Here is a 13,231-nt window from a genome sequence, read left to right as displayed (position 1 = left end):
CTGACACACAGGCCAATAGCAATGCAGCTGCACCTGCAATAAATTGGAGTTTGAAACCTTCGGAAGTAGAGAAACTTCTCTCTTTTGGCCCAAAGACTGATAATATTTTAAATTCCTGCATGGGAGCACTTGGTTTTTTGTGCCCCGAGCCAAAATATTCAACAATTGAAAGCACTGGGAGATTTTCCAGCAACGTGTTCAGGGCTTTTAGACAATTTACACAGTCTTTGGAAAAGATCCCAGAACAAAAGACTCATTACATCCTTCAAATTGCTGCAGCAGGTACAGCAATACCATCTCCTAATCTTACAGCAACACCTTACACAGGTCCCCAGTAAAAAAGAAACTTGCATTTATATAGCGCCCTTCACAACCACCAGATATTTCGAAGCGCTTTACAGTCAATGGAGTATGTTTGAAGTGTAGTCACTGTTTAAAGATAGGAACAGTGATTACATTTCGTGCCTACTGATTCATAAAACCACCTGTGTATTTACAATGTAATCCTTGCTCTAATTGGGGTGTGGTAAATCGTGATGAGATATTTAGTTGTGCAGAATAGGAAGATTCTGGTCTCCTGGTCTCCAATCCCCTCCCACCCTCCATCCCAAACTCTGCTGTTTAGCTGATCTCAGCCACTGTCTTTGACCTCTACACTGGGCTGATCCCAGAACGGCCTCCAGTGTAAACAGGATCAAAGCCGGTTCTAATTACAGTCAAACTGTGAGGAGATACATTTCTCAAGAGCAGGCTCTCCTAGCCATTACATTTGGCTCAGGGGAATTGTTTTCTGCCAGACTTGATGGGGATGGAATGGGAAGCTATTCCCATCCCATTGAGAATACGGATTTCAGTGTTCATACCTGATGTTGAAGCAATGCCAAATCCAGGTTTCCGGGAAAAAAGTTCTTTTCCTCTTCTCGGCTCTGAGCAGGAGAAATAAACCAAGCATTAGAGAGGAGCAGAATGTCAGCGAGATGGCAGCTAGACAAAATCTAACCGAGAGGTGGAATTTCTCTCATCCACCTTCAGTGTCAGCACCTACACCCCCTGGAGCATAAACTTCACAAGCTCTTTCATCTCTCTCTCTTTTATCAATGGCACTCTGAACTCTCCTAGCTTGTTGCTCCAAACCCCAGGGTCAGAGGATAATGGGTTCAAACCCCACTCCTGGAACTTCAGTACAAAATCCGGGCTGACAGTCTAAGGCAGGGGTTCCCAAACCTTGGGCTGTGACCAAGATTTTGGGGTGGCGAGCTCCAAGGACGTAATGGTGGCTGTGGAACAGAGACTCTATCGAGAAAGTCCAAGGACCAGCTCAGGAGATCCCATGATTTACGCTCCCATTTTTTTTTCTCCCGGGCTCCCAGTTCTCTGGCAGCAGAGGGGAGTGAGCAAGCTTCGCACAGGTAGCCTCAGTGTCTGCCCTGAGCGCAGCCACACACTGGTCTGCATCAAATCAAATCTCCGTGTTGGTCAAGCCTGGATGTCACGTCAGAAATCAGATCTGCACCATCACATACACTGCCAGATCTTGAGATTCTGTGTCACAACATGCATGTGTCTCGTTAGGCCCAATGAGTAAGCTAACTTTCACAAAATAGTTTAAATTTAAAAACACATGATTTCCATGTGTTTAAAATTATTGTGTACTTTAATAATAAAATAGTCAAGGTTGCTATGCTGCTGTTTTGTTTCATTTTTGCATCATCCCACCACTCCCACTCAACAACACTCGTACCAACCCCAAATTTTCACTCTAGGGTCACACCAGGGAAAAGTTTGGCAAGCGCCGCACCATCAGAGGGTCAGGACCGAAGGAGCATCGCATCATTGGAATGGCTGTGTTTCAGTGAGGTGTTAAAACGAGGTGGGGGGAAAATGCTGCAATTATCAGATGACTGGATAACTGAGCAGACATAGAATCGTTCTCATCCAATAGTGCCTGTGCTCGCTCTTTGAAATAACTATCCAATTAGTTCCAATTCCCAAGCTGTGCAACTTCTCCTTTTCAAGTAGATACACTGTCCACATCCCCCAACCCTATCTAGTTAGTCATGTTGTCTGAGTGCTAACACTGCCATCGTGAAGTTTATTCAGCACCATCTGCCCACCATCAATGAATGGTAGGACCCTAGGAAGTACACAGGATCAGAGGGACCTTGGTGTACATATCCATAGATCCCTGAAGGCAGCAGCACGAGTAGATAAGATGGTTAAGGCGGCATATGGAATACTTCCCTTTATTAGCCGAGGCATAGAATACAAGAGCAGGGAGGTTATGTTGGAGCTGTATAAAACGCTGGTTAGGCCACAGCTGGAGCACTGTGTGCAGTTCTGGTCGCCACACATAGGAAGGATGTGATTGCACTGGAGAGGATGCAGAGGAGATTCACCAGGATGTTGACTGGGCTAGAGCGTTTCAGCTATGAAGAGAGACTGGATTGGCTGGGGTTATTTTACTTAGAGCAGAGAAGGCCAAAGGGGGACCTGATAGAGGTATACAAAATTATGAGGGGCATAGACAGGGTAGATAGGAAGAAACTTTTCCCCTTAGCGGAGGTGTCAATAACCAGGGGGGCATAGATTTAAGGTAAGGGCAGGAGATTTAGAGGGGATTTGAGGAAAAATCTTTTCACCCAGAGGGTGGCTGGAATCTGGAACACACTGTGAGGGGGTGGTAGAGGCAGAAACCCTCAACATTTAAGAAGTATTTAGATGAGCACTTGAAACACCACAGTACACAGAGCTACGGGCCAAGAGCTGGAAAATGAGATTAGAATTGATATGTGCTTTTTGGCTGGCAAGGACATGATGGGTGGAAGAGCCTGTTTCTGTGCTGGATAACTTTATGACTCTATGACTATCTTCCTGACCCGCAATGGAGCTCTCACAGCTGTGTCAGTAAAATACATCAGCGTCCATTCAGGCAAAGACTTAAGGCAAAGCAGTGTTTCTCTTACCTGGGTACAATCCTTGGGTGCAAGGCTGCTACAAGGGTACCAGTGTGGGGCTGGAAAGCAGGCACTGCCTCGTCTGTGTACATCCCCCCATTCTGTCTGTGATTCAGGCTCACTATATCCGTCATAACCACCAGGCCCGTTTCCTAGGTAACCGAGGAAGCAGAGGCAGATCAGAGAACGAATACTGGATAGAATAACTTCCACCACCCAGAATTGTTCCGAATGAGTACTGGGTATGCCGCAGAACACAAGGGTTTGGGGTGGGGGTGGGGATAGGAACTGAATGAGATTTTGTGCTCCAAGCTCCTGCCCCCTCACCACACCCACCCCATATTCGCCAGCTTCAGCTCCATTATTGCGTGGAAGTACGTTCAAGAATGCAGTGCCCCACCCTGAAAACTGCAGGGAGAGTGGTCAGTGGAGAGTGGTCCACAAGCAGGGTCCAACTGGAATGAGAAAGAATTTAGTCAGGCGGAAATGGTTAGAGCATGAGAAACTATTCAACCGGCCAACCAATGGAACTCACTCAACACACCGAGGGCTTTGAGGCACAATGCCCAGTGGGACCTGGGTCAGATCCCAGAGATAGCTCATTGCAGGTGAGAGCGCATTGGTGATGGTGGTGGGGCACCCCAAATCAGTCTCAATGGCTACAGATTAAATGGGCTCTTGATTATTTGGGGTCGGAAAATGTCCATGTTTGAGTTGAGCATAAAATTAGGAAGAACTGGCATGCCCCTCACTGATTTACTACCTAGGCACACACAAGAAGAATCAACATGTACCCCAGTGAGAGTCAGTGTGTGTGGGACCCATACCCCAGTGAGAGTCAGTGTGTGTGTGTGGGACCCGTACCCCAGTGAGAGTCAGTGTGTGTGTGTGTGGGACCCGTACCCCAGTGAGAGTCAGTGTGTGTGGGACCCGTACCCCAGTGAGAGTCAGTGTGTGTGGGACCCGTACCCCAGTGAGAGTCAGTGTGTGTGGGACCCGTACCCCAGTGAGAGTCAGTGTGTGTGGGACCCGTACCCCAGTGAGAGTCAGTGTGTGTGGGACCCGTACCCCAGTGAGAGTCAGTGTGTGTGGGACCCATACCCCAGTGAGAGTCAGTGTGTGTGTGTGGAACCTGTACCCCAGTGAGAGTCAGTGTGTGTGTGTGGAACCCGTACCCCAGTGAGAGTCAGTGTGTGTGTGTGGAACCCGTACCCCAGTGAGAATCAGTGTGTGTGTGTGGGACCTGTACCCCAGTGAGAGTCAGTGTGTGTGTGTGGGACCCATACCCCAGTGAGAGTCAGTGTGTGTGTGGGACCCGTACCCCAGTGAGAGTCAGTATGTGTGTGTGTGGGACCCGTACCCCAGTGAGAGTCAGTATGTGTGTGTGTGGGACCCGTACCCCAATGAGAGTCAGTTTGTGTGGGACCCGTACCCCAATGAGAGTCAGTGTGTGTGGGACCCGTACCCCAGTGAGAGTCAGTGTGTGTGGGACCCGTACCCCAGTGAGAGTCAGTGTGTGTGGGACCCGTACCCCAGTGAGAGTCAGTGTGTGTGTGGGACCCGTACCCCAGTGAGAGTCAGTATGTGTGTGGCACCCGTACCCCAGTGAGAGTCAGTGTGTGTGTGTGGGACCCATACCCCAGTGAGAGTCAGTGTGTGTGTGGGACCCGTACCCCAGTGAGAGTCAGTGTGTGTGTGTGGGACCCGTACCCCAGTGAGATTCAGTGTGTGTGTGTGGGACCCGTACCCCAGTGAGAGTCAGTGTGTGTGTGTGTGGGACCCGTACCCCAGTGAGAGTCAGTGTGTGTGTGTGGGACTCGTACCCCAGTGAGAGTCAGTGTGTGTGTGTGGGACCCGTACCCCAGTGAGAGTCAGTGTGTGTGTGTGTGGGACCCGTACCCCAGTGAGAGTCAGTGTGTGTGTGTGGGACCCGTACCCCAGTGAGAGTCAGTGTGTGTGTGTGGGACCCGTACCCCAGTGAGAGTCAGTGTGTGTGTGTGTGGGACCCGTACCCCAGTGAGAGTCAGTGTGTGTGGGACCCGTACCCCAGTGAGAGTCAGTGTGTGTGTGTGGGACCCGTACCCCAGTGAGAGTCAGTGCGTGTTTGGGCGGATATTGGAAATAAAAAGCCTGTTAGAGGAGAACCAGAGAAGTGGGAGTTGGTGCTTACACTAAAGGCGAAGTGGGCATCCTTGGTGATATCCCAGTGCCAGGGAAACACGGATGATCTTCTCTTCCGTCGACGCCGTGACGATAGCCCTGGCCACCAGAAATGACCATCATCCTTTGGAATTCCAAAAGCATCCGAAACATCATAATCAGCTAACTCCTGGAATACCTGGAGATTAATCAGATAGGGTTAAAGGTAGGCTTAAAGCAGGGGAGCCCTCAGATGCCCGATACATAAACAGTGGGCACTGTCAGACATGTAGAAGACCAGGGAAAGAGTGACACTCTCTGCACTGTACAGACCCAGGCATCTCTATCCCTAGATATTCCTAGCGTCTCCCTGCCTGCAAGTCACCAAAGCCCCTCATTGGTAATTGTACCTCAAGCGGTTTTCCTGTGATCAATGCTTACACTGTTGGTCGGAGTTATACCGCTGCTGTTGAGACAAGCTGCCCATCTCTCTCTCATGCACGCACACACAGTGAGTCAGTGAGTAAATGTGACGACTGACCCAGGAAGTGTCAGGGAGTTGAGCAGAGAATCCCAAGTCTATTGGTCTGAGCTGGGGAAGGGGAACAAGTGGAAAGAAATCAGCCAGCATTCCTGCTCCTGAAGACTGATCAATGAGTCCCCCTAGAAAGTGCAAATAAGGACAGCACTGGGTCTACTGTGATGCCCACCCCCATGGTAAAATGTGTAGATATCACTGTTTCATACAAGGGGTATGGTCTATTGATGAAGGTACTGGTGTGGCAACTGTGATTAATGTGACCCTCACTCCAGTGAGGACCTGCACCTCTGGTCAGGGGGAGAAAGGGTCATCAATCCTTATGTCATCCTTTTCCCACTACTGGAGATTTTCCCAAATAGTTTGGACAGCTGAAGATTACATGTGGCAAACATGCAGATGAAAGCTCTCATTAGACCCCATCTGAAGTAATGGGGCTCAGTTCTGGCTCCATACCTCAGGGATGAGATACTGGCCTTGGAAGGGGTGCAGTGCAGATTCAGCAGAATGCCACCTGGTCTGAAAGGGTTTAAAATCACAACGACAGGTTACATAGACTAGGCTTGTAATTTACCTTGCATTTAGAAGATTAAGGGGTTATCTGGTCTAGGGGGTTTAAGACGAGTAAAATAATTGATGGTTTCTCTCTATGGATCTTATTTTCTCATGGGAGAAGCTCAGAACAAAGAGCCAGGCCATTCAGGGTGATATCAGGAAGCACTTCTTCACACAAGGGGAGTGGAAATCTGGAACTCTCTCTCCCAAAAAGCTGCTGAGGCTGGGGTGTGGGGAGAGGCAACTGAAAATGTTAAAAACTGAGATCAATAGATTGTTCATCTTCTCTGATCAGCTCTGAAGAAGGGTCATACAGACTCGAGACATTAAGTCTGTTTCTCTCTCCACAGTTGCTGTCAGACCTGCTGAGTTTTTCCAGCATTTTCTGTTTTTGTTTCAGATTTCCAACATCTGCAGTATTTTGCTTTTATATTGATAGATTTTTATTGGGTAAGGACATTAAAGGTTACAGGGCCAAGGCGGGCATATGGAGTTCAGATTCACATTAGCCATGATCTAATGTGTTGCTGGAACAGGCTCAAGGGAGTGAATGGCCTCCTCCTGTTGCTATGTTCCAGAGACCGGTTTCGATATGTTGGTAAAAGGAGTGTGGAGTTTGATTACCTTCTCGGTGGTGAGCTGGAAGCCTGGTTTCAACAGGTACACACTCTTATCCACAGTCGCAACACAAACACAGGATCTTGCCTCTCCTTTCACTGCAACACTGATGAGGTCACCAGGCATCGTCTTGTTGGTAGAAAGTGAAATTGATACCTGGACGTTTGACCAAAAAACAGAAGTTGTGAATCTTTCACATTGTTGTGTTCCCCTGGATCAATTGGCTTTCTTTCCTAGTTTAAGCTGCTTTTACCCTAACTAGCACCAGGTCATGTTCACCCGTCAGCCTCTATGCTCATTTACCAACACTGGCTCCCAGTCCAGCCACGCCTCGATTTTAAAATTCTCATCTTTGCTTCCAATTTTCTACATGGTTTCACTCCCTTCCTATCTCTGAAATCTCCTCCAGCCCCACAACCCTCTGAGATCTCTGCACTCCTCTAATTTTGGTCACTTGAGCATCCCAGATTTTAGTCACTTTTAATCACTTTAATTACCATTGGTGGCCGTGCCTTCAGCTGCCTGAGCCATAAATTCTGGAATTCTCTCCGTAAATCACTCTGCTTCTCGCTTCTCCTCCAAACTCTCCTTAAAACCTACCTCTTTGGCCAAGTTTTTGGGCACCTGTCCTCCTATCTCGTTGTGTGTCTTGGTGACAAATTTTGTTCGATAAAGCTCCTGTGAGGCACCTTGGGCCATGTTACTGATAAAAGTGCTAAATAAATGTAATTGTTGTAGTTGTTCTGCACCCACCTTATTCTCATAGGACGGTTGGACTGGAATTTGTATGCTGTCGGTGATTCCCTCGCCATTCTCCCGCACGTAGTAGACAAGCAACCGGGATAAAGGGATCATGTCATGCGTGACAGTAAAATGTAAGGAAGTGCTGCATACATCCACCTCACTGGCTGAAGATTTGGACTGATCTGAGGAGAAAGCAGCAGTTTCAGCTCATTCAACTCCCACCTTTCTGAATGTTCATCAAACATTACAGAATCATAAAGCACAGGATAAGGCCATTCAGCCCATTGCACCTGTGCTGGCTCTTTGAAAGAGCTACCCAATTAGTCCCACTCCCCCTGCTTTTTCCCTATAGCCCTGTAAGTATTCTTCTTCAAATATTAATCCAATTTTCTTTTGAAAGTTCTTATTGAATCTGCTTCGACTCGCCTCTTGGGCAGCGCATTCCAGATCACAACACCTCGCTGCATGAAAAATAAATTGCCTCATTTCCCCTCTGGTTCTTTTAGCAATTACCTTAAATCTGTGTCCCTCCGGTTATAGCTTCTCTATTTTTACTCTACCAAATTCCTTCATGATTTTGAACACCTCAACTAAGTCTCCCTTTAAATTTCTCTTTGCCAACCCCACCCTCTACGATATTAGGGGGGAGGTGATAGTCATTGCCTCACACGACTACCTTTCCAAGCTATGTAATGGGAACTAAGCATCCTCCTCTCCTGAGGAAGCTAAAGGTGGATAAGCTCACCAGGCTGACCGTGAAGGGCTGGTTTTCTCTAAATCAGATTGATAGCACAAGGCCACATAATGCAGGGTGCAATAATCTAACCTGGGGTGTACAGTACATTACAGCAATAAATGCAGACAGATAGAAGCAATTTAGGTCTCCACCCCCCTCTATCTTTGCCATACCGTTTCTTTCTCTCCGTTTCTCTGGCATCTATCCGTCCCTTTCTCCCTCCCCAACCTTCCTCCTTTTCACTCACAGCTCTGTGGAGTCTGTTTTTCCTTGTCGAAGGTGACTGTGGCTCTCTTGCTCCGTTGCTGAGTGACACTTGCTGGCTGCCTTCCTGTTTTTACGATGTTCCCCCGTGAAGCCAGCTCGTAGTGTAATGTGAAGTCACAGGAGCAGGTGGATTTCAGAGCAATCTGAGCTTCCTCCCCGACCTGGAATTGTGACAAGAGTTTTATCCAGTTTTATTTTAAGATGAGGTGGCCTAAGCTGCTGAGTTGATCATTGCCAAGGATCCCACCTAGAGTGGCATTGTCACACAGGGCAGGAAGGGTCAAGCGTCTAGCCCCAGTCTGGGCTGGGATCGCTGGTCAGTCTCACAGCAATAAGGGTCACTAGTGGCTCAGCATACAGGGCTTAGAGAGCAAAGCTGGGGATCCCACTCCAGATTACAGTCTGGTTACAGGCAAGTTCATGACCATCATGTTAATTAGGATCAGTACTGAGGCACTGACATATATTAATAAACTAGACATGGTATAATTTAAAAGTTTGTAGATGATACAAAACTCAAGCGTAGTAAGCAATGAAGAGAATAGCAGCCTTTGGGGATTGGTGAGACGGGCAGATGTCTGGCAGATGAAATTGGACTCAAGTGTGAAGTGTTACATTTGGTGGGAAGAATTAGGAGAAGTAATTTGAACTAAATGGAACAGTTTTAAAGGAGCTGCAGGAACAGAGACACCTGCAGGGTGCACATACACATATGTTTGAAGGAGGCAGGGCAAGTTGAGAAGGCTGTTGAATAAGAATATTGGATCCTTGGGTCTATTAATAGAGGAAAAGATTACAAAGACAAGGAAGTTATGCTCAACCTTTATAAATCATCGGTCAGGCCCCAGTTGGAGCAGTGTGGTCAATTTGATGAATCCCACTTTAGGAAGGATGTCAAGGCCTTGGAGAGGGTGCGGAGGAGATTTACTAGGATGTTCCCAGGGATGTGGCTTCTCTGCTTTAAGGAGAACAATCCCAGCTAATATGGAGAGGCTGGAGAAGCTGGGATCGTTCTCCTTAAAGCAGAGAAGGTTAAGGGGAGATTTGATAGAAGTGTTCAAAATCATGAAGGGTTTTGATAAAGTAAATAAGAGAAACTGTATCTAGTGGCAGGAGGTCAGTAACCAGAGGGACACAGATTTAAGATGATTAGCAAAAGAATCAGGAGGGGAAGATGGGAAGATTTTCTTTTACACAAAGCGAGTTGTTGTGATCTGGAATGCGCTGCCTGAAAGAGCAGTGGAAGCAGATTCAATAGGAACTTTCAAAAGAGAATTGGATAAATGCTTGAAAAGGAGAAACTTTCAGGACTTTGGGGAAAGAACCGGGGGTGGGGGGGGGGGGGATGAATTGGATAGATCTTTCAAAGAGCCAGCACAGGCCTAATGGGCTGAATGGTCTCCTGTGTTGCAAGATTCTATTATTAGAATTGGGTCTGGGTTTTTTGCAGGTTTTAACCTGCAGCTGTCATTGCCCATCTCTGATCTAATTGATATTTGCAGAAACTCTGTGCTGTGCTCAGTTTCCTGGGATTGGACATCGAGAAAGGAATATCCAGATTCAGTGTGAAATAATTCCTCACCTGGAAGGCTTTGTCCGGCCCCTGAAGTTGAATATGGCATTTGCTCGGTGAATACCAGCTGCTGATGGAGAGATAACTGGGGAGATACTGGTCACCAGCTGGTGTCCCATTGATAGCTGTCACCTTAGTCTGAGGAAGAGTAAGAATATTATCATGCGGATTAGATATGTCTCAATAAAAGTGGGCAGCTTGAATGAGCACAGTGAATCATTACAGGCACAATTTTTAAATGCCCAGACCCATGCCCACCCTCAGTGACACCATGATTGGTTGAATGGGGTGATGTTGGCCAGGAGGCAAAAGTTTCCACTAATTGCACTTCCATCATTATTTATAATATTCATTCTTGGGATATGATCGTCACTGGCTAGACCAGCATTTATTACCCATCCCTAATTGCCCTCGAGAATGTAGTGGTGAGCTGCCTTCTTGAACCGCTGCAGTCCCTGTGGTGTAGGTACACCCACAGTGCTGTTAGGGAGGGAGTTCCAGGATTTTAACTCAGCGACAGTGAAGGAATGGCGATATATTTCTAAGCCAGGATGGTGAGCAGCTTGGAGGGGAACTTGGAGGTGGTGGTGTTCCCATGGGTTTGCTAGAAACACAGGACTTAGGAGCAGGAGTAGGCCATTCAGCCCTTCAAACCCAGTCCACTATTCAATGAGATCACGGTTGATCTGTGATCTGAACTCCACTTTCCTGTCTGACCCCCCCACCATAACCCTCGACTCTCTTATCTATAAAAAATCTATCCAACTCAGCCTTGAATAAATTCAATGTTGTCCTTGTCCTTCCTGGCGGTAGAGGTAATGGGCTTGGAATTACCCATGTCCACCTTATTCACGATTGCCAAATTTTGCCCAAGCCAAAAGCTGGCAGGATGGGACAAACAAATCCATTCCTCAGTGACAGATCCTGAAACCAGACCATGCGGTCGGGAAAAAAAATCGTCGGTTTTGAACACTGGCTTCTGGTTATAGTGCACCTTCGGAGATTCATCGCTGTCTGCAAGTGCACGCTACACAAACATCACTAATCCCCTCTGTGCTTTAGTGCGCACGGGTATGCGTGCATGTGTCTGTGTGAATGAACAGACAAGTTACTGTCTGTTTGTGTGCGAGTGAATGATTGGATGCAGCCTCACACGCTCTTCTCTCTCATTCAGCCTCTCTGACCCACACAGTAGCTCCCCTCACCTCCAGCCAGACGTACTGGGCAGCAGTCGGAATGGATGGGATCTCAAACTCCACCCTGCTGTTCTCCGACACCAGCTCACTCGTGTACACGTTGTCCTTTGGAGTAAGCTCGGCTTTGATGCGCACGGTGATACCGTTTGCGGGACTTCCATCAGGATACATCACCTCCACCTGGGAAAACACAGCAAATATCTGAGCAAAGTAAACGGTCAGTCAAGGCCAACAGGACTCACAAGAGAGATTCTCACAGTCAACAACCCTCACACCTATAATGCCTTTAATGGAGTGAAATATCCTGAGGCATTCTGCAGGAGTGTTATCAAACTGAATGTGACACTGAGTCACATAAGGAGATATTAGGGTAGGTGACCAAATGTGAATCTGAATTGAACAAGTGGCTAAGTTCACTGTGCAATTAAACTACGGATCACCAACTGATTGGTCAACACAACAATGAAGTAAATTAACGATGAAACATCTGTCAGTGATCCTAACCCCTTCCTGTACCAGGCAGCTGTCAGAGAATGAGTGTCTTTTTAAGGAGTTCTTGTAAAAATATGAAGCAGCATGTGTTACAGGACTATGGTGAGAGAGTGGGGCAGTGGGATTAGTTTGGGATTGATACAGGGCCATGGGGAGTGCACAGGCAATGGGATTAGCTTGGGATTGATACAGGGCTATGGGGAGTGCACAGGCAGTGGGATTAGCTTGGGATTGATACAGGGCTATGGGGAAGTGCACAGGCAGTGGGATTAGCTTGGGATTGATCTAGCAAAGAGCCCCACAGCCATGAATGACACCTGAATATGGTATAAATGTTAATGAATTTTCACCATCACTGTGATTGATTGCAGCCATGTTATTGAGTCGTCAGAGGGAGGGAATCTCTCCAAGTTCCTGTTCACTATCAGATGAGTCCTGCTCATGTGGGAGTGTCAATGAAGGTTAGGAGTGGGTTTGGCTGTGATGCCCCATCCAGTTGAATAGCTAGTTGCTCCTCACTCAAGTGGCTTGAAGCAAAGAATGGCTGTTTGGGTGAATTCATATTCCACAGTGTCCAGAAAATGAGGGGCTAAAGAGTCTCCTAATCGTGTCACCCGAATCCTTGGTTGGACTTAATTGTGACCTCAAGGTTAACAGACAGCTGACAACACAAGAAGCCTGCAACCAATCAAGATCATTTTTGCAGGGTTAGTTAATGGGTTAAATCTTTTCATTTCAGAAGTTTTGTTCCAATTTCACTTCATTATGAATGAAGCAAAGTCAGACAACTCGTGTCTTCAGTAATGAGCAGTGACTCCAAGATCCCATTTCTGCCTCTGTGCTGAACACTGAATCACTGTATGTGCCAGTAATAAGCAGCTGTCAGTGGCATTATATTCAGTCAGGATCTGGCATCCAACAAGAGCTTCTGGTGTAATCAGTGTTCTGGCCCCAGGATAACCTCCCTGTGTGCCAAAAAGTGCTGCTCAGTTCATCCAGACTTCAGGCTCCAACACTACATCCCATGAATGAATAGAATCCCTCGTTGTAGTGGGGACTTAAGTAGGTGGGGCGTGTAGGGGATTATTTGTAATATTTTGGGCTGGGAAGCCAGTGCAGATCTGCAAACAGGGGAACTGAACAGAACTTGATGCAAGTTAGAATGCAGGCAGCAGAGTTTTGGATGACGTCAAATTTACGGAGGGTAGAATGTGGGAGGCCACCCAGTTTGTAGTAGAATAGTGAAGTCTAGAGGTAACAGTCATGGGTGAGGTTTTCAGCAGTAGAAAAGTGTGGTAGGGCAGAGACAGGCGATGTTACAGAGGTGGAAATAAGCGGTATATCATCGGAGGCTCATCTCAAGGACAATTATATAAAGTTGCACACAGACTGGTTCAGCCACAGGTTACCTGGGAGAGT

The 13,231-nt window shown here is 47.3% G+C and overlaps 1 protein-coding gene across 1 annotated transcript in view; it reads right to left on the bottom strand.

The window, feature by feature from the left end:
• The window catches only part of cpamd8 (C3 and PZP like alpha-2-macroglobulin domain containing 8), a 92,201-nt gene that overhangs the window by 55,157 nt on the left and 23,813 nt on the right, over window positions 1-13,231 (bottom strand). The window contains exons 12-19 of the mRNA XM_041205535.1: window positions 11,330-11,500; window positions 10,134-10,262; window positions 8,532-8,712; window positions 7,558-7,730; window positions 6,811-6,960; window positions 5,125-5,292; window positions 2,964-3,106; window positions 864-926 (exon numbers count right to left, since the gene is read on the bottom strand). Coding sequence (XP_041061469.1) covers window positions 864-926; window positions 2,964-3,106; window positions 5,125-5,292; window positions 6,811-6,960; window positions 7,558-7,730; window positions 8,532-8,712; window positions 10,134-10,262; window positions 11,330-11,500 — 1,178 coding nt within the window. The remainder of the gene's footprint in view (window positions 1-863; window positions 927-2,963; window positions 3,107-5,124; window positions 5,293-6,810; window positions 6,961-7,557; window positions 7,731-8,531; window positions 8,713-10,133; window positions 10,263-11,329; window positions 11,501-13,231) is intronic.

Source organism: Carcharodon carcharias, chromosome 14 (assembly GCF_017639515.1).
Source record: "Carcharodon carcharias isolate sCarCar2 chromosome 14, sCarCar2.pri, whole genome shotgun sequence".
NCBI lineage: Eukaryota > Metazoa > Chordata > Chondrichthyes > Lamniformes > Lamnidae > Carcharodon > Carcharodon carcharias.
The sequence above is the reverse complement of the archived record's forward strand: the minus strand, read 5'-3'. Positions and strand labels throughout refer to the sequence as shown.